The sequence below is a fragment of the Elephantulus edwardii genome, unplaced genomic scaffold (assembly GCF_000299155.1).
Source record: "Elephantulus edwardii isolate Elephantulus edwardi_28Jun2011 unplaced genomic scaffold, EleEdw1.0 scaffold00243, whole genome shotgun sequence".
Taxonomy (NCBI): domain Eukaryota; kingdom Metazoa; phylum Chordata; class Mammalia; order Macroscelidea; family Macroscelididae; genus Elephantulus; species Elephantulus edwardii.
Window position 1 is genome coordinate 4,090,022 of NW_006399993.1, and position 20,030 is coordinate 4,110,051.

At 43.1% G+C, this 20,030-nt stretch overlaps 1 protein-coding gene across 1 annotated transcript in view; it reads left to right on the plus strand.

Annotated features, from left to right (window-relative positions):
• The window catches only part of ERI3 (ERI1 exoribonuclease family member 3), a 176,826-nt gene that overhangs the window by 30,058 nt on the left and 126,738 nt on the right, over nt 1-20,030 (plus strand). Inside the window, exons 4-5 of the mRNA XM_006899009.1 lie at nt 9,444-9,560; nt 17,060-17,119. Of these exons, the coding sequence (XP_006899071.1) occupies nt 9,444-9,560; nt 17,060-17,119 (177 nt within the window). The remainder of the gene's footprint in view (nt 1-9,443; nt 9,561-17,059; nt 17,120-20,030) is intronic.

Below are 20,030 nucleotides of genomic sequence, written 5' to 3' on the forward strand. Positions count from 1 at the left end.
AAATTGGAGATTGCCTTTTCCATCTCGTTGAAGAATGGGGTTGGTATTTGTATTGGGATTGCATTAAATGTGTAAATTGCTTTTGGTAGTATTGCCATCAGAAAAAGACTTTGATCTCATGGACAAAAGGGAGAACATTTTGCATGAGACTCTTTTTCTAAAACCAAGTATTTGGATAAAATCCTTAGTCAAGTACTGCTCTGAAGTCTTAAGGTGTAATGTTGCTTTTCAGTTTTATCAGACCTTTCTGTGCAGTGATGCACACTTTTTTTTCCGTTTTCTTTAGCAAGTAGAGGGAAGGGATGGATTCGTTGTTGTGTGTCGTGGCATTGATTTTGACTCAGCAACACAGGGTAACAAAGTAGAATTGCTCCATCAGATTTTCTTGGCTGTACCCATTATGGAAGCCAACCTCCATGTCTTTCTTCCATGAAGCTTCTTTCTAGATGAGTTTGTATCTCCCACCAAAGAGAGTGCAGAGTTGTTTGTACCCTCAGTGCTGCTTAGATTATTTGTTACTATGTTTAAATTGAAGAGATACCAGTACCTTTATAAGTTGAGAGGAGAAACCCATGGCAGATCACCTGTCTATTCTTCAGACGACCAGAGAAGCATCAGTTCAGGCATCTGTTCTTTCAGTTGTGGGTTGTGTTGTTTGTTTTTTCCCCAAAGTCCTGTACAATCCTACACTATTGAACTCTGTACCACTGGTAAGAAATGCCGGCAGTATAACCCAAGTCCCTTCTGCTTAAAATCCTTTTGTTGTTCTCTTAATCTTTAAATATAATCTTATCGCTGCAAATACTTATGGGGAAGGGGGTTTGAATGCCCTGAAAGCAACCTACACATTTATATCTTGTAATGACTGACTGTGGGTGGAAATTTAATTTGAAATGCTGTTGCCGTTTTGTCCTCAGTTTATCAGGGAAATCACTTGTGTTCTTAGTTGAGCAATTAGAAAGCAGCTGATTTAAAAAAAAAAAATCCCTGCTTCTGCCTCATTTAAAATGGAAAAGGACGTTTGCCTGGTGCTTAGTCTACAGTGTGTTGTGTTCCTGAACCCAAAGCCATGAGACTGCCCGCTCAAGTCCTCCGTTGGCTGTTTGAGAGAAAGGTGGGTGGGCAGCCTTCCTGTGGAGATTTATAGCCTTGGAACCCAGTGGAGAGTCACTGTGAGTCAGAATCGGTTCTGGGGCAGTGAGCTTGGGTCTCCTTTTCTCATTCCCTCTTCTCTTCTTTTAAACAAGTAAAATAGCTTATTTTTATTGAGGAAAACTGCAGGAAGATAGCTTTGGAACTGTAGGTGCTGAAAATCCCAGGTCCTGAAGTTTATGTTCTTTGTGGTCAGGTTGTGGCTAATTCCCATCAAGCATAGCAGCTTTTTAGGTTCATGATTCCCTCTTCATGGACATTGTAACACAGCAGGTGGTTTGTGGATGAGTGGCCACCTGTCCCAGTTTTCACACTGAAGTTCTTGTGTTCTGGGAAACCCATAGTCATGGATAAATTAGGATGATTTGGCACATGGAACCTTCATGGTTTGTAGTAGTGGAGGGAACACTAATTATGCATCAGTTAGACATTCAACTGCTGACCAAATGTTTGTTAGTTCGAGCCAACACAGTTGCTTCATTGGGGAAAAATCTGACAGTCTACTTCCATGAAGTTCACAACCAAGAAAATACTGTGGGGCAGTTGACTCTCTCATGGGGTTGCTATAAGGTAGATTCAGCTCTGCAGCTCCCAGCAACAACAGCAGTAGCAGTTGAAGGAAGATGAAACACCAGAATGCATGTGATGTGAAAATATTTTGTAATTTGAAAACAGTAACACTTTGTATGTGTCTCTTCTAAGATATTTATCTTTGTTTATTAGTTCTTGCACGATTTCTATTCATCAGTCTGTATGTTTCTCCAAAGCAGAAACATCTTTTCTCTAAATTCCATTTTAGCACCTGTACAATGTCATGCACAAAGTTGGAGCTGCGCCTTGTTGTATACCATGGAGTCGGAACTAACCCGTACTGGATGCTCCAGCTGATTTCAGAGGCGGGCAGTTGGACAGGAGTGGATTAGAGTTAGGCTGAGGTAGTTTAATTCAATGCAGATGGCATACAAAGGTAAGAAATAGTTTTAACTATTTGGGGAGAGAAGATCTAGTAAATACAGAAAGGTTCTTTTCTGGTGCAGCCTTCACATAAGCAGATACACAGCTATTCCTTAAAAGAACTTTTTCCTAGGGCAATAGTGAAATTTAAGGGGTGAGAGCAGGAGAGAGGTTGTTGTTGTTATTATGTGTACAGCAGCTCTGAAGCCTGTCCTGTCCTAAGCCAATCTCACTGATTCTGACACACCTACCCCCCTGTTGCCTGAGTTACTGTATCAGTCCATCTCATCTGAGGCCTTCCTCTCCTATGGTGTCTCTCCACCCTTCCACGCATGATGTCCTTCTCCAAGGACTGGTCCCTCCTGGCCACATGTCCAAAATATGTGAGATGGAACTTTAAAATCCTAGTCTCCAAGGAGAAACTTGGTTTCACCCTCTCCAGGACAGACCTATGTATTTTCTTGGCAGTCAATACTATGTTCAAGACTCTTATTAGCACTACAATTCAAAGGCATCGATTCTTCTGTCATCCTTAGTTATTGTTCAGCTCTCTGATACACAGCAATTAATTGCAAAGACCATGGCCTGGATCCATCATACCTCAGTTTCAAGACTGACATCATTGCTTCTCAGTACTCTGGTGAGGTCCCTGACAGCACATTTTCCCAGTGCAATTTGCCTTTTGATTTCCTGACTGCTGGTGCCAAGAGTGTTGATTGTAGAGCCGAGTAAGCTGTGATTGCTAACAACTTCCATTTCTTCCCCATCTATCACGGTGTTGCCGATTGGCCCAGTGGTGAGTATCTTTGTCTTCTTGATGTTGAGCTTTAATCCATATTGAAGACTACAGTCCTTGATCTTCTGAAACAAGCACTTCAGGTCATCCTCCATTTCAGGAAGCAAGGTTGTGTAATCGATAAAATGTAGGTTTTTGATGAGTCTTCTTCCAGTCCTGATGTCATATTCTTCCTCATAAAGCCCAGCCTCTCAAATGATCTGTTCTGCTTATAGATTGAAAAGGTATGGAGACAAGATGCATCCCTAATGCACTCCTTTCCTGATTTTGAACTATCCAGTGTTTCCTTGCCCTGTTCTGAGGACTGCTTCCTCGTCCAAGTATAGGTTTTGTATAAGCACAATCAAGTGTTCTAGGATTCCCATTTTCTTCAAGGTTAGCCATAATTTGTTGGAATAATAATTTTATTGTCTGAGCAACTGGTTCTAGAAGTTGTCAGTTGGGCACATCTTCATAAGTCTTCAGTTTGAATTGATGCTATTAGTATAAAGTATTATTTCTCTGATCTTTATCAGCTGAAAGCTGTTGAAGATGTGTTAGCTTGCTGCAGGTGCACTGGCTGCAGAATCTTGCCAACCTGGTACAAATTAGGGCACCTTTCTGATGAGTGTGCTGTTAGGACCAGTATTCTGCTTGACCGCACACCTTAAGATAAGAGGTAGCAAATGAGGTCCTTTCTGCTCTGACTGCTCAGCAAAGTAGGCTTAGCTAAGGAGGTTCTTGTTTATAACTCCAGTGGCTAAATGAGGAGACGACTTTGCCAGTGTCTAAGATCATTGTTCTATAACTCCTGATGCCGTTTTGAAAGTGCCCCTGCACAGTTATGTTCTGAGTGAGGATCGAGCCTTGAAAACTCTTGTTGGAGAAGAACTTGAAGTAGAAAACTCTTCTTGAAACAAAACTCTTTAATGGAGTTCTGACTAGTGAGGTAGCAATGTCAGAGAGGTAGGTTTGTGATGATAGGCCAAACCCCAGAGCATTTAGGCTTCTGCCTCACCTCTCTCCCCTAGCCCTCCCTCTCCTACCTATTTTTCTTTCTTGGAGTTGATGCTGGCTTGTTCCTACTCTTAAATAGGTCCCATTTCCCTGGTGAGGAAGCTAGCAACAGGAAAGCTTGAGTACTGAGTGGCAGGGGGCAAATCCAGAGACTGTTTTCAGGGAATCTGCTGAGGACATGGACTCTGTGCTGGTCAGAGTGGGAGGTGAAGCACTTACTATTTTATAATAAATACTAATGAAATTCCAGGTCTATAATAACATTTAAGATATCTAAAACAAACCATGTGCTTGTAAAAAAGTGGAAAGAGATCAACTTTAAGCCATAAATTCTTGGTAATAGAGGAGTTCTTTTCTATTTATGCTTGATAGATATTTTTGTTTCCAGAGGAATGTCGACTCTTAATTTCATAATGTATCATGGGCTTAAGAAAATTGAATTTAATAAAACCCAAAGATGAATGGCATCCTTAAAGGTCCCAACACTTGTCTTTATTAGCAGGACAAACTGCAGGTCTCCAACACTGCTTCTCTCCAAATGAAAGTTTAAATGAAAAGTACAGTTGTGTCACAGGTTAAATTTCATTGTGGTCCCAGCTAATATTGTTAGTGAGGAGAAAGCTGTATTAGTTTCCTTAGATACCAGGGTAGCAAAACTCACCATGCTTTGGAAGTCTTTCTATTGAAGAAATGTCTTTTCGTTTTCACCAGGGGACCTACCTACTGTTCTTGAGCTGATTCTGATTCAGAGCAGCCTGTAGGACAGAGTAGGTCTGCCCCACGGGGTTTCGAAGGTTGTAGATCTTTAGAAAAGTAGACTGCCACATCTTTCTCTTGTGGAGTGGCTGGTAGGTTCACACTGCTTGCCTTTTGTTTACTAGCCAAATGAACCACCAGTTTCTTTCAGAGGTAAGGATGTATTAAATAGATGAATATATATAAATAGGATGAACCTGGGCCAACTAAGTTTGTTGTTGCTAGATGCCTTTGAATCACTTCCAACTCATTGTATCCTCATGCGCACAACAGAAGGAAACATCGCCCAATTTAGTGCCATTCTTAAAATAGTTGCTGTGTTTGAGCTCATTGCTACAGCCACTGTGTCATTCATCTCAGTGAGAATCGTTCATTTGTGCTGACCCTCTATCAAATATCATGTCCTCCTCCAGTAACAGCACCTTCTTGATAACATGTCCAAAATACCTAAGATGCACTCACCATCCGGCAGCATTCTGGCTGTACTTCTTTCAAGACAGATTTGTTAGTTCTTCCGGCAGTCCATGGTATATTACTATTCTTCACCAGTACTATAATTCACAGGATTGGTTCTTCTTCAGTTTTCCCTGTGTATTGTCCAGTTTTCACATGCATATGAGGCAGTTGAACATATGTTACACCACACAAAAGCTGGTGAACGGCCATCTAAGGTACAGCTGTTGGTCTCTTCCTCTCTGGAGTGAAGAGCATTGAAGAAAATCAGTACATGGGGAGAGTTAGTTCATAGTAATGGTTGATCTTTTGAACCTCAATTATCAGGACACTTGGACTTAAAAGAATTAAATGGTGTCCAGCTACCACTGATAACTGCTTTGGAAGAGATCACATTAGAGGGTCCTTGGACAGAGAGGAAGGTAAATTTAGAACTCAGAATCACAATATTGTCCAGGCTTACTGGCCTCACAGAAATCCTTGAGACTATGGTGCTTAGCCACCCTTTGAGCTGGAGTTGAACACACACCTCTGGCACAACTTGTAGCTAAACAGTAGGCAAATCTATAGGATGATCAATAACCACGGAGATACTCAACCCTTACACACTTAGATACTCATCCTGTCAGCCAGACAGGATCACAAAGGCATTGTATATCCAAGGATAAAACTCCATTGATAGGAAGGGGGAGGATGGAGGGATGAATGGTAACAAAAACAAAAGTGAGAGTGGGAAGAGTGATAAGATACAGTGTGGTTATGTGCCCTCTAGTTGGAACTGACTCATAGCTGAGCCACTAGCAGATTTCCAGAGGCTATAAATTGTACAAGAAGTGATTGCCCATCTTTTTCCTTCAGAGCCACTGGTCGATACAAATTGCATGCCTTTGTGTTGGCAGTGCAGCTCCTTACACACTAGGCCACCAGAGCTCCCTTAATATAATATAGTGACTATAATCAGTGTCATAAAATATGTGTGAATATTTGACTAGATTATCAGTCTGCTCTGTAAATATTCACTCAAATCATCATAAAAAGAAAAGAAAGTACCTGGCTTGAGGCAGGCTTACCTTAGTCCTCAAAGTGATAACATCCTTGCTTTTTAACACTTTCAGGAAGTCGTCAGCAGATTTGCCCAATACAGTATGATGTTTGATTTTTTTCGCTGCTACTTCCATCTTTTTTTACCATCTATCAATGTCTATCTGTGTTTCATTGCTTATGCAAGGGTGTTTGACTGTGTGTATCACAACAAACTGTGGCTGACTCTGAGAAGAATGGGAATCCCAGAACACTTGATCATGCTAATTCAAAACCTATACCTGGACCAAGAGGCATTTATCAGAACACAGCAAGAAAACACTGCATGGTTCAAAATTGGGAAGGGTGTACGCCAGGGATGTGTCCTATCTCCATACCTTTTCAACCTATATGCAGAACAGATTGTCTGGGAGGGTGAGGTGTATGAGAAGTATGGCATCAGGATTGGATGACACAACACAGCTGGCTGAAACTGAGGAGGACCTGAGGAGGACCCGAAGCGCTTGTTGCAGAAGGTCAAGGACTACAGCCTTCAATATGGATTGAGGCTCAATATCAAGAAGACAAAGATTCTTGCCACTGGACTAATTGGCAGCATCATGAGGGATGGTGAAGAGACTGAGATTGTTAACAGCTTTAGTTTGCTTGGCTCTACAGTCCACACTCTGGGCACCAGCAGCCAGGAAATTAAAAGATGTGTTGCAGTGGGAAAATCTGTTGTTAGGGACCTTTCCAAAGCACTGAAGAGCAATGTTGTCGCTCTGGAGACTAAGGTGTGTCTGATCCAGGCCATCAGAGAGCTAGACAGTGACTAGGGAGGATAGAAGGATAATTGATTCCTTTGAGCTGTGGTGTTGGAGAAGAGTATTGAATGTACCATGGAGTCCTAAGAAAGTAAACAGATTCATCCTGGAGATGGTTAAACCAGGCTGCTCTTTGGAGGCAGGGATTCTGAAGCTTCATCTGACATACTTTGGACATGTTGCAAGAAGGGCCCAGTCCTTGGAGAAGGCTGTCATGCTTGGGAGGGTGGAGGGACGGCACAGGAGGGGAAGACCCTCTATGAGGTAGATTGATTCAGTGACAGGGGTAATCAGCGTGGGTGTGTCGAAGACAGTGAAATTGGCACAGGACAGAGTAGGGTTTAGGGCTGTTGTACATAGGGTCGCTGTGAGTCACAGGTGACTTGATGGCACATAACATGTCAACAACAAGAATATCTTGAATATTGTTTGAGGGGCCAACATGTATGTTTATGTACTTCATTTTTCTTTTCTATTCCATTCAGAACGCTCTCAACTTGACTTTCTTTGTGGGCAGTGAGAGGCCCAAGGAATTAAAAATCAGTGACTAAATTTCTTCGCTGCCTTGGAAAAAGTGCTGTCAGCATGCTCTTTGGAGGCAAGAATGTTGAGGCTTCTCAAATACTCTGGATATCTTGCTAGGAGACATAATGGGATTGAAATGGGACACCATTCTAGGAAGAATAGAGGATCAGTGCAAGAGAGGAAGACCTTCAGTGAGAGGGATTGACATGGTAACTACAGCAAAAGGCTCAAGTGTGCCAGAGATTAAGAGGATGGCACAGAATAGGGCAGAGTTCAGATCTGCTGTTCATAGGGTCACTATAAGTTGTAGTTAACTTGACAACACCTAGCAACCACCACCTTTCTTCACAGTGAGAGGAGAGAGATCACTTAGTCTAAGCAACAGCCTGGATCATCTTTTTCTTCTCAGCCTTGAAATATTCCTGCCTCTTGTTTTTATTCTTGGGAATGTCTATCACTTTTTCTTTGGGGATCAGCCCAGGGTGGCCAGACAGCAGCCAGATCCTTTAGATTTCCCTGGATTTCAAGGTTCTTACTGGCTTGATTTGGTCTTCAGTCTTGTTGGGATGTGTTGGATCGAAATAGATGCTTTAAAACCAATTCCAGTTGTAGTGAACATGCTTTGAGGAGAGAAAACCTGGCTGTCCTGGGGTTGTCAAGAAGGTTGACTGTTTCTCCTCTTGTCTTTTCACCCATTTATTTCCCAAGCACAGTCAGGTGTCACCAGCTTCTGTGGTGTTTCTCTAGGCTGTCGTTGGGGAGAACTAATTTGCCTTGATTTTAGAGATGCTGAAAAGATCCTCTCCAGAATGGCAACTTAGCTGAGCAGTGCCATCAGAACTGACAGTTGGGGCCACCAAGTAGGCATAGCTCACACCCTTCTCTCTCTGCAGTGGAGATGTTTTCCACAAGCTAATTTTACTTGCAGGATTTTGCTTTTATTTTTTTTTTTTTATTATTTCCTATTTGTCTCTTCCAGATGTTTTCAGGGCAGTTTTTTTTTTGTGTTGTAAACTAATTCCATTCATGTTTTAAAAATTTATGAAAGCGCTAATAAAAATGTCAAAGTGGTAAAAATGTTAGCTTTTCCTCTGCTTTGATTAAATTTTGCAAACTGTTTTTGAATATTAAAAAGCCATAATTTTTTTTATTCTCTCTCCTTGCTTTCCCTCTCCTCTCTGGTGCGTGTGCTCTGTCCTGCCCTCTCCCCCCTCTGGTGCGTTCCTCCCTTCCCAGGAGCGATGTATGAGGCGTGCTGCACAGCCAGCGTTCTGCAAGCCTGTTTGCACACCAGGACCTTGGTGCTGTGCATCTCTATTAAATAACGGAGACAAATTAATCTTAGAGACACCAAACAAATTGTCACTCCTCCTCTTTCTTTTCCATTACGTTCCAGTGGACTGGGAAGGGCTGGCTAAGCGATTGGGAGGGAGGTTGGGGGGGAGGGCGAACTGCCTGAAAGAAAGGTGGGAGGCACTGGCTTCTATTACTCTTACTCAGTTTTCTCTTTAGTATTCCCTTTAGCTTTATTTATTATTTATATTTTTTAGAAAAACTTGAAGAAACTCACTGGCTCTGTTTGAAGTTTATGGGGAAGGGTCTTTGCACTGATGAGGGCTAGGTGTCTACATGGCTGAAGATGCAGGTCCATTCTAAAAGACGGATACTGGGCAAGGGGAAGGAGGCCTTATTTAGCGACTCACGTGAACAGGCATCTAGGGGAAGTTAGAGCAGATTGTGCCTTTATCTGTCTTTTCCTTTCCAGAGAAAATGGGGGTCAGGATGGGCCAGTCCCTAGAACCTGATCAGTGAGAGAGTTAGCATTTTAACTACACTGGCACCATCTCACTCAGTCTTAGATTAGTCCTGACAGGAGAATGAAAATTCTCAATTTTGACTCTAAATTATTAATTGAAAAGGTTTTATTAGAATAACTTATTCTTCCTCTTGTTTCTTTACCATTCCAGGAAATCATCGAGTTTCCCATCTTGAAGCTAAATGGTCGGACCATGGAGATTGAGTCTACCTTTCATATGTATGTCCAGCCTGTAGTCCATCCACAGCTTACCCCCTTCTGTACAGAGGTAAGAGCTCTGGAAATGGGAAGCAAAAGTTGCTGGGAGAGGGGCTTTTAGACCATTGCTGCTCTGTAGAGATCACTTAGAGAAAGCTTCATTTTATCAGTGGTTACACCCAGTGCACACTGAAGCCAGCAGTTGGCTACCACACTGCTGTGGCCCCTGTGGACTTGGAAGTTGCAGTGGCACCATCTAGATTAGTTTCACATTTTTCCATCCCCTGCTGTCCCTGCACTTGTATCTATACACTTGTGACCACGAACTTAGATCTGAGAGCAAGATGCTGTTTCTGGGCCTTAGACTCTTTCTGATTCCATTTCCCTTGATCTTGGCAGCCATTTTTCTGAGAAGTGAAAATTTCAGCTATTTGGAAGGAGAGATTATGCTCATTTTTAGCCTTCTGGTGATATTACCTCTCCTTCTGCAAAATGGCTCTGTGTTAGGCATAGGTCGGCTTTGTGGAACACATCCTGCTCTGTCACCAATGAAAGAGAAGGGCAGTCACCGTAAGCTGAAATATCCTTACCCTTGTCTAGTACAGTGATCTGCCACCTTGTGAGCACATAAATATTGGCCCCGTATGATGTGTTATTTACATTTTATATTGCATTTTCTCAGCCCCTGAATGTTCTGACTCTTAGTACCATGTGGAAAAGCCTTCTGTGTCTGCTTTCCACTGTCCTGCATCATGTTTTATGTTCTCTGTCATGACAAAAGGCTGTAGTAGAATACTGGTCAAGAATACATAGTAGCAGAAGTGATGGAATCATAAAAGAGTGTCTGGAATCTTTAAAGAATTTGGAGCTGGGTTTCATTAGAGATTTTTTTGCCTTCAATTTGCAATGTGCTGCCAACTCAAAAGCGTGCAGATCAACTCTAGCTTCTCTACCTGAGAAGATGGGCATTCTCCTCCCCTGAAATTTACAGCCTCTGAAAACCCACTAGAGGATCAACTATGGGTTGATGCTAACTTGAGGGCACATACCAACAACAGCTTCTATTTTTGAATGAAATAGGAGGAAAGGGGTTCTTGAGTAATTTCCAGGCAATCTCTTTTGTATGGAAGAAGTTGAAGAAGGACCTGAATGAGCCTGAAGGGAAAATTTACAGGAATCTAAGACTGACTGAGTTTAAGTACGAGGTCTTGAGGATTATGCCGGAACTTGATGCCAGCATTTTCCACCTGACCGAGGTCGGCCTTTTGAAGGCATCCACCTGCCAAGGACATTGCTTATAAATCAAGTATTTAGTTTCTTCAGGCAATTCCTGTTTCGACTAATGAAGTTGGGTTCTTGTTCCCTCTGTGGCCTCCTGGATGCTCCCTCTTTCCCAGGTGAATTACCTATACCACCAGGGGGCGCTAATTTATCCTTTTTGCCCCTTTTGAAAAACCCCTGTTTTAATGATAAAGAAAAAATCTCCTTCCTTATGGGAAGAGAAGGAAAGACTTTCCTTAAACTAATCCATCGTCTGACCTCTCCATTGACTTATAGTCAGTGGACCTATAGTGTCAGATTGTCTGTTAACAATATATAGAATGGGACCATTACATACCTGCTGACAAGGTAGCAGAGTATAGTGCCAGTTTAGGGTAAGGATATTTCAGTCTGCTGCCCTTCTTCCTCTTTCTATGTAGCCTGCTACTTGGAGCTACCAGGTTTCAACTCTAGACTCAGGCCAATAGACTGGCAGATCCAAATTTTTGAAAGATTGCTGTTTGCCTAGGAATGGAAAGTAGTTCTGCTAGAGCTCAGCCCTGAGTAGGAGTTTGAGAGTACTGGGGAGGAAGGGAATTTTTTTCAGAGCAAGATTGTTATTGCCGTGTGTGTGTGTGTGTGTGTGTGTGAGAGAGAGAGAGAGAGAGAGAGAGAGAGAGAGAGAGAGAATATGCTGTTAACTGTAATTCTTTTTTCACGTATGTATGTATTTTGGAGTGTAGTAGGAAAGATCGCATTAGAATCCTTGTTATGAAGCCCTGTATGCAAGTGTAGATGTAGTTGTAGGCACTAAGTCGTCTACCTCTTTGTCTCGGGCTTCTTGAGTGCAAAGCTCTCAATGATCTGGTCTCCACTTTTACCTCCAGCTGCATGTCTCCCACTTCACTTCCTGTAGCCAGAGGTTACCTTTTCATAATCAGCCTGCAAATTGCACTCATTCTCTGCCCCATATTTCCTTCTCCAGGACTCTGTCAGTCCTTTCTTGACCTTCAGGCTGGGCTCTACTTTCTCCAACATATCACCAATCAGATACTTTGTTGTTAGGTGCCTGTTGAGTTCAGTGCAACTCATAGTGACTCTTTGAGTAACAGATCTAAACCCTGTCCTATCCTATGCCACCCTCATCATCTCTGACATACTTGAGCCCTTTGCTGCAGTCACTGTATCATTCCACCTCCCTGAGGGTCTTCCTCTCTTTTGCTGACCCTCCACCTTTCCAAACATGATGTCCTTTTCCAAGGACTGGCCCCTCCTGATAACATACCCAAAGTATGTGAGATGAAGGCTCACCTTCCTCGCCTCTAATCTAACCTGGTTGTACTTCCTTCAGGACAGACTTGTTTGTTGTCTTGGCAGTCCATGAGATAATTAGTACTCTTCTAGAACTCTCCAACTCAAATGTATACCATAGTATATGGTAATTTATTTTTTTGTCACCCCTTTGGACTATGAATTCCTCGAAGGTAGGAAATTGAACTGATTTGTCTCTGTCTTATTTTTAGGGTCTGATATTAAATAAATGCTTACCCTTGTTGTTACTGTTATCAGGTATCATTGCATTGGCTCTGATTTATAGTGACCCTGTATACAAGAGCATGAAACTCTGTAGTGTCCCAACAGTATCTGCCATACTTACGTCCATTATTTTAGTCATTGAGTCAGTCCATCTCACTGAGAGGCCTCCTCTTTTTTGCTGACCTCCTATTTTCCAAGCATGATGTTCCTCTCCAGGAACTGGCGTCTCCTGATAACTACCCAGAGTATGTAAGGCTCACCATCCTCGCTTCTAAAAAGCACTCTGGCTGCATTTCTTCTAAGACAGAGTTGCTTATTCTTTTGGTAGTATATTCAATATTCTATTCACTGTATTTAATATTCTTTGCCATCACCACAGTTCAAAGATCAATTCTTTGGTCTTCCATATTCATTGTCCAACTTTCTAATGCATAGGAAGCATATGAAGAATGCCGTGGCTTGGGGCAGGTGCACCTTAGTCTTTACAGTACCATAGTTGATCTTTATCACTTCATATAGGTTCCTCACAGCAGATTTGCCCAATGGCACTATTTAATATCTGTTCCTTAAATTAAATGAATATTGTCAAGAAATTATTTAATCCTATCTCGCCTTCTCCAAAAACCATCTATACCATTGATTTGTTCTTTAGTGGAAGTTTATGTACTCTTGTTCAGAAAACCTTGAATCATCTAAATAATTGATCTGTCTGCATACCAGATGGGATTCTATCACTGAGAAAGGCATGGACATAAGATGGTGACCAGAATTCTGAGAGTTCATCTAATCTGGCAGTACCTGTCTTTGAGGAGGAGTTCGGTCATTCCAACCAGAGGGATTTTGTGTTTGAGGAGTGACCCCAAACTTTCAGATTTTGTCTAAATAACTCTTGTTGTGTACCGTAGAGTTGGAACCAACCCATACAGAGGCAGTTAATGGCATGAGAGGAGATTATCCATCCTTCTCCTATGGAGCTGCTGGTGGCCTTGAACCCATGCCTTCAGGAATGCACCACAGTTTCTTGCCAGCTCTTATGACAGATATTCTGTCTTGTACATGAAGTTCTTAGAGAATCCTAATCTTTGTATATATGTTAAGGTTCTCTAGGTGAGGAGAGAGTAGGATGCTCTGTTCTGGGAGCAGGAGGATTCTGCCTTGAGCAAGTCTTTAGTTCACATACAGATGCTCTTTTACTGCCCTGTGTAATGAACATGTTATTAGCTTTCTAGAGACCCTTTTCTTATTTCCAGTTGATAGTCTGCCGGGAGACATGGTTGTAGCAGAGATAGGATGAGGTGTATTTCTTTTGCTCCTAAGCCTTTCCCCTACCACCTCTAGAATCTGCTCCTGCTCATCTGAACTCTGTCCCCAACAGCTGAGCTGCTGCATAGTCCCTGACCATGTGCAGTCTTTTTTATGCTGTTACTGTTGTTAAAAAAAAAAAAGAACCCTAGGGGGGAAAAAAATACCCATTTTGCTAAACGCCAGTAAAGGGCTTTGTCTTGCACCTGTACTTATAAAGGGTGAGATTTATTGGCCTCTTTGTCTGAGGAGAAAGAGTGGGTCTGATTATCAGATTGCACACCAGAGACAAGTGCTTATGTAATCAACAAACTGTCTTGGTGTCAGAATATGATTGTGTTGGAGATAAACTGTGAAAGGAGAAAGCGCTGGAAGCTGACATGATATTGGCACCGAGCTTCCTAGGCTGCTTCCTATAGTTGCTAGTGTTTATGATGAAGCCAGCCTGTTCCAGGACAAAGCCCTGGTGCGGGTGGGGAAGCTCAGTAACCAGTCATGTTATCAGTCAGGGTCAAAAGCCCCTTGCCTTGTGGTTTCCGAGACTGGAGAAGCGGGAGTTAATCTGTAATCCCTCAGTGAAAGGAGCCACAGAGCACACATTAATTCTTCTTCTCACCTCTCTTGCTTTAAGTGTTTAAGGTCTCTGAGCTCTGTTTAGCCTGTGAGCCCTGGTTCTCAGCTTAATTATACTTGGCTTTGCTCTAGCACCTTTCATCCTGGGGATGTGAAAACTGTTTACAAACATGTATTAACCCAAGTGGGAATGGGCTTAAGCCACAGTGTGAAGGATTTAAATCAGGCCTAGGTAGAACTTCCTAGTATTAATTTTATACAATTATGTCTCTTTTGTGTATCTTCTTATTTAAGTATTATAGACAATCTTATAGGATATCAGTATGAAGTATAGGTGATAATTTCATCCCCCTCCCTTCATCCAGTGCCATGTCAGACCCAAAGAGTAAGACTTGACGTGTGCTTGGAGGGATTAATTCCGAGGGGTGAGGCCTCCGCCTAGAAGTGTGCCTCTGGTTGACCCATTAGGTCAAGCACCTGTGATTTGGGAGGATTGAGTTGAAAGTCCTCTAGGAGTTCAACGTAAGGCCATGTTTCTCTGGGCCATGAGTAAAAATAACTTGCTTTCTAAGAAACATGTACAGATAGGGTACTGACCTGACTAGGCTCCCCCGGGCTGATGTTTCCAGTATTATGGACCTGAGGGTAGAGTCTGTGAAAACCTCGGGGTCATAGAACCTCCTGAGTGAGGGGAGAGAGAGGCGCCTACTCTGCCTTGAGAGCCCTGGCAGCAGGACATTAGAATAGCACTCCAGTTTCCTGTTTTGTATGGTGATTTACTCATCTCACATCAGTCATTTGTCCTGGAGCCCAGAGCAAGTGATTATGGGGTATGCAGGTACTTAGCTAAGCCCCATCTCCAAGAAAGGAGGGTTCTTAGCAGGATGTCATTTGTTTCCTATATTGGTGGAACTTCTTGAAGTCCTTCAGTGTTCAGTTCATCTGAGTTACCCTAGGGTTAGTGGGAGCCAAGGGAAGGAGTAGACCTCACTTTGCTCTGTACACTCAGACCAGACACAGACTGACTTTTGGACCCTGTAGCTTTCTAAAAAGTGAGAGTGGCTTCAGGGCTCTTTGCTAGCATAGTCTTGACCCTAACTCCAAGCTGGAGATGTTACTCAGAACTTAGCAGGAGAGAATCTGGACCAGAATATGGGTAGTGGTGAATGCATAGCATCAGCCAGGAGGCTGAGTGTTGGGACCAGGATATGGGAGCTAGCTTACTCTGACTTTGGACTCTATATGCCTAGGACAGAACACCTCAGTATGAGCTGTAGCAGGTAGTGTACAGACTCAGTGCTGGCTGGCCAATACATAGGAGAGGGCAGCTACAAGAAGGCATATTCTTGAGCAGGATTTTTATGTCTTATAACATTGGAGCCCTGCTTCCTAGAATTGGGCTCTCAACAGTTGCAGGTTCGCTGTGAATAGTTGTTGACTAAATAAGACTCTTGCACTTAAAGACTAAAGCTGCTAGCCCAGGACACTTCCCCATCCCCACTTTCCCTAACCTTCAGTGGTCTATCTTTTCTTCTCCTTGACTCAGGCCCTCCCTCTGCTGGGCAGTCTTTTGGTCTCTCAAGCAAGCAAAGGGTGTGGAGGTACCAGCCGGGTGGGCATGCTGTGGGTTAAAGCCTTGCAAAACAACAGTGTAGTTAATCTTTCTAATTTATTTTCCTTTTAGACCATGGGAAGTCTGTAGGCAGCAGCTGTTACCCAATTAAAATACAGATTAATATAAAAACAGTTTCTGGAATATAAAATAGAGTGGCTGTGTCCTTACACTTCCTTAAAATACCACCTAATAATGACTTGATGAACTACAGAAACCCACCTAGAGGAACTCAGCGTTCTTAAAATGAAAATTTCTTCCCTAAAAGGTGTGTATTACCATTCCATGTAAGTCACTATGAGAAAATAACCTTCCCTCTTAGAGCCTGTGGTTTCTGTGAGTTGGGTATTTGATATTCATTAAATGTAATTATAGTTTAATTGGAGTTTAATTCACCCCCTCAAAAATAGAAAGTTTCAAAGCCAGCCCGGATGCTACTCATTCTGGAAGTAGCCAGAGGCATGTTGGGCATGGCAATTTTTAGCTGCTGTCCAGGACTGTGGATGGGGACCTTGTGGCTCAGATCCTGAAGGCAGCCTATCCCTAGGCTGTACTTGAGGGAGACTTTGACAACAAAACAACAATGTGCACAATAAGGACTGACCTGGAAGTAGTAGCATTGTTCTGAGCAGAGATTTATTAGTCAGAAATTCTCTGGACCAAATTCTATACATGTGCTTTCTTATTTTTCTCCTTTATTAGAGGTGACTCTTTCTTCTTTATGAGTTGGTGTTAAGGACCTGGGTGTTCAGGGTGGAAGGCAGATTCCTTGGGACTCCCTCGAGCCCTCCCATGATTTTAGAGAATGTGGCATGGGGGAACTGTTAGACCATGAAGCTCAGAGCAGAAATGGCCTTGAAACCAGAGCACTCTCCAAGTTTTGCAGGAACTTTGATGAAGCTTTGACTAAAATTTATACTATAAATTATGGGATGTTTTCGAGCCAGTTGACCACAAAATACATATAAAATCAGTATTTTATTTTGTGTGTGTGTGTGTGTGTGTGTGTGTGTGTGTGACAAAGTAAAGCTTAGACAGCTCTGAGACATACTCTGTAGTCAGCTTGTGTATGTGTACCTGCATCTCAGGACAAGATTTGTTAGGGAAGGTTCACATTATGTCCTGGGACTCTATTCCCAAGGCTTCTGGACCAGTTCTGAACCAAAAGCAACCAGAGCCCTTTATAAAAGAAGAAGAAAAATGGAAAAGAAAAAAATCCAATATAACTTTTTGAGTCCCTACACCTTGCTTTTTCACACCCATTGGTTATTTCTCTTTCTTTACAGCTCACTGGGATTATTCAAGCCATGGTGGATGGTCAGCCAAGCCTGCAGCAAGTGCTGGAGGTAGGTTGAGTGACCTTTAATTCTTGACCTGTGACCCCCTGCTCACTGCCTCTCTCTCCCTCCCCTCCTGAGAATGTAGCCGTGTAATTTGACTATGATTATGGCTTGATTAGAATAACATTTGCTGTCACATCAGTGACATGCTGTTGAGAGTATTGAACCATTGATCTGTCATCTCCAGCTGTTCCCGTCAGGGTTACTGACAAGATGTCCGAGTGCTGCCAGGAGTTGGGTGCAGGGCCCCCCACCCCCTTCTGGCCCATTGCCCTGTGCTGGCCAGTTCTGAGGCAGCTCTGTGCTGGGGGTGGGAGAGTAGGAAGCTGAGCTGTGGGACTAGCCCCAGGAACTGGAGGTGTTTTTGTTTAGCTTTCCCGTTAGCTCCTTTTGGCATGTGAGCACTTCATTAACTCCCCCAGAACTCCCCATCGATGGCTTTTGTTTGCTGTCAGCTCCTTTAGGAGGTGCGGCTGGGCCCGCCTGCCCACTGCAGCTTGCCGCTGGATGTATTGTGCCTGTCGGGTGCAGAGCCTGCACTGGGTAATGATTTCTAATCAGAATAATTACGAATGCCTATGTGAGGAAAATCAAATTAAAGGCTTTAGGACCGTTGGCAGAGACTACTCTTCTAAGTTGTTCTCCTTAGGGAGCTAGAAAAGGTTAAGATGCTGCTGCTTATTCGCCAGCCCAAGGGAATAAGAAAGTGTGGTGCTTGGCCTCAGTTTGTCTCCCACCCTCTCTGGCCTGGAGCTTCCAAAGAGAGCTAAGGTCCTGCCCCTTTCTTCTTTATCGGGGAAAGGGAGAAAAGAACAAGCTGTGGGTTTTGTCAGGTGCTTTATTTTTTAAAACATACAAACCTAAAACTCAGACCCCATAAAGCATAAGAGAAAGCAGGCTATCTAGGAGGAATGGCAGGACATGTCTACCTTGGAGGACTAATCAGCCTGGAGGAAATGGCAAAGTGGTAGGAGGAGGAAGAAGATCTCTTTCTTTAGGTAAGATAGCCTGTCCCATGGGAGAGAGGTGCAAGTTGAATTTCCTGGAACTTTGCAGGATAGAAGGAGAGCCAGAGTGAAGATTTAAGCTCATTGTAGTAGCATGGTATGTTCCTTGTCTTTGGAAGTGTGTAACCCCAGGCTCAGTGACCAGTCAAGTTTAAGGTACCTACAATACTCAGAGAGAAAGAGCTCTGAGAACTTTCCAGCCCCGTTGGCCTTTATTTTTCTTTTTTAGGAGAATGAGTGAAGTGATTTCTTAACATGAATACCTCCATATAAGACCAGATCCCAGAAGAGAAAGAGGACCCAGTTATCCTGATGGTCCAACCAGCATCCCCAGCCAGGAATTGGAACCTGAGGAAGGGCAGAGTATAGAGACATCCCCCAGGATGTCTCTGGCTGGGATCTTGGAAGAAGGGACTCTTGCTTTGAGTGAACATCAAACTATTGAGGTGAATAGGGATTTTTCTCAGTGGCCCCAGTTGAAGAGGAGATGTGATCTGCGGAAGTGTCCTCCACCTGACCCCAGATCAACGCTGGGCCAGGTGCTCAGAGAATTGTGTATGTCACTCACCCTAGAAGCTACTTTCTGTTATTTCAGTACAGTTTATGGGTGAGTAGGCAAGGTTTTTGTCATCAGCCTGATCAGGAAGTCTCAAGAGTCTTTCAGGCCTGTGGCAGGACAAGGAGACCAGACTGGGCTATGTTCTGTTTGATTAGTTCGGAGATGGTTAGAGAGCTAACTTCTTGTCCCAGCCAAAGTCCTGAGCAGGTGCCAACTTGATTTCTTGGCTCCTTTATTTTAAGATGAACGTGGGCTGGGCCTCTCTAGGTCAGTGTCCTAGAAGGTTAGCCCAGCTGATTGGAGGTGGTCTTAGTGGGCCCTTGGACAGGCCTGATTCCAGATGTAGTGATACTTCTCTGAACAGGGTTATAAGAAAAGATGTTTGCTAAATATTTGCTGCATGAGTAAATGGTCCAAGTCTCCCAGGACTCCAGTGAGTATTGTTTCTCATGGTAAAGGCCTGGTCTTGCTGATCATTGCCTCATGATAGTCCTGTCCTGCTCTTTTCCCCAGGGTCACTGTGCAGGAGTTGGAGCATTAGGGAACCCCTCTAGCGGGTGGGACACACCTTGGGGATTTAAGGCCAGTGAGCTGGAGTGAGGTTATGCTCACTTGGAGAGATCCAGGTTTGCCTACCTCTTTTCTTGTGTAAAGTATGCCTTATTTTTTTTAGATGACCTTGGGGAAAAGATGGGGAAGAGTATGTCTACACAGATGTGCATGCGCATGCAAAGGGTTGGGCCAAAGAAACTGGGAAAACAGAATTTAGCTGTTGGGAGAGATTGAGGGGAATTCTTTGCTATGTAGATTGTTATGGTAGACACCATATGCTCTCTTGCTCGGCACAGTCATACTGAAATTTTCCTGTTTCTATTTTCAATCATTACCCAAGTATTTATTAAGTAGACACTGTGCTGAATTAAGGATTAGGTCACTAAATAGGACAGAGTTTTTGCCTTCATGGTACTTCCAATCTGGTGGAAATAGTGGGCATTAAACAGGTAATTGCTTCTTAAATATAAAATTATTGTTCTTATATACTTTTACTTCTGCCTGCAGAAATCTTCCATATTCTCGACCCTTTTATGCCGATTCAGTAATCAAGTTCCTAGTTTGTTCCTTTCTTTAGCGAATCCTTTTCTACCTTTGTCCCTGTGCAAAGCTAGCCATGTCCGTCTCTTGGTTGTATCACACCCTGATCACATATCCTTTGCAGCATGTTGTTGTTGTTGTTATGTGCCATCGAGTTGTTTCCGACTCATAGCTACCCTATGCACAACAGCTCTAAACCCTGCTCTATCCTGCGCCAACCGCACCGCATCTGACACACCCATCCCGATTACCCCAGTCA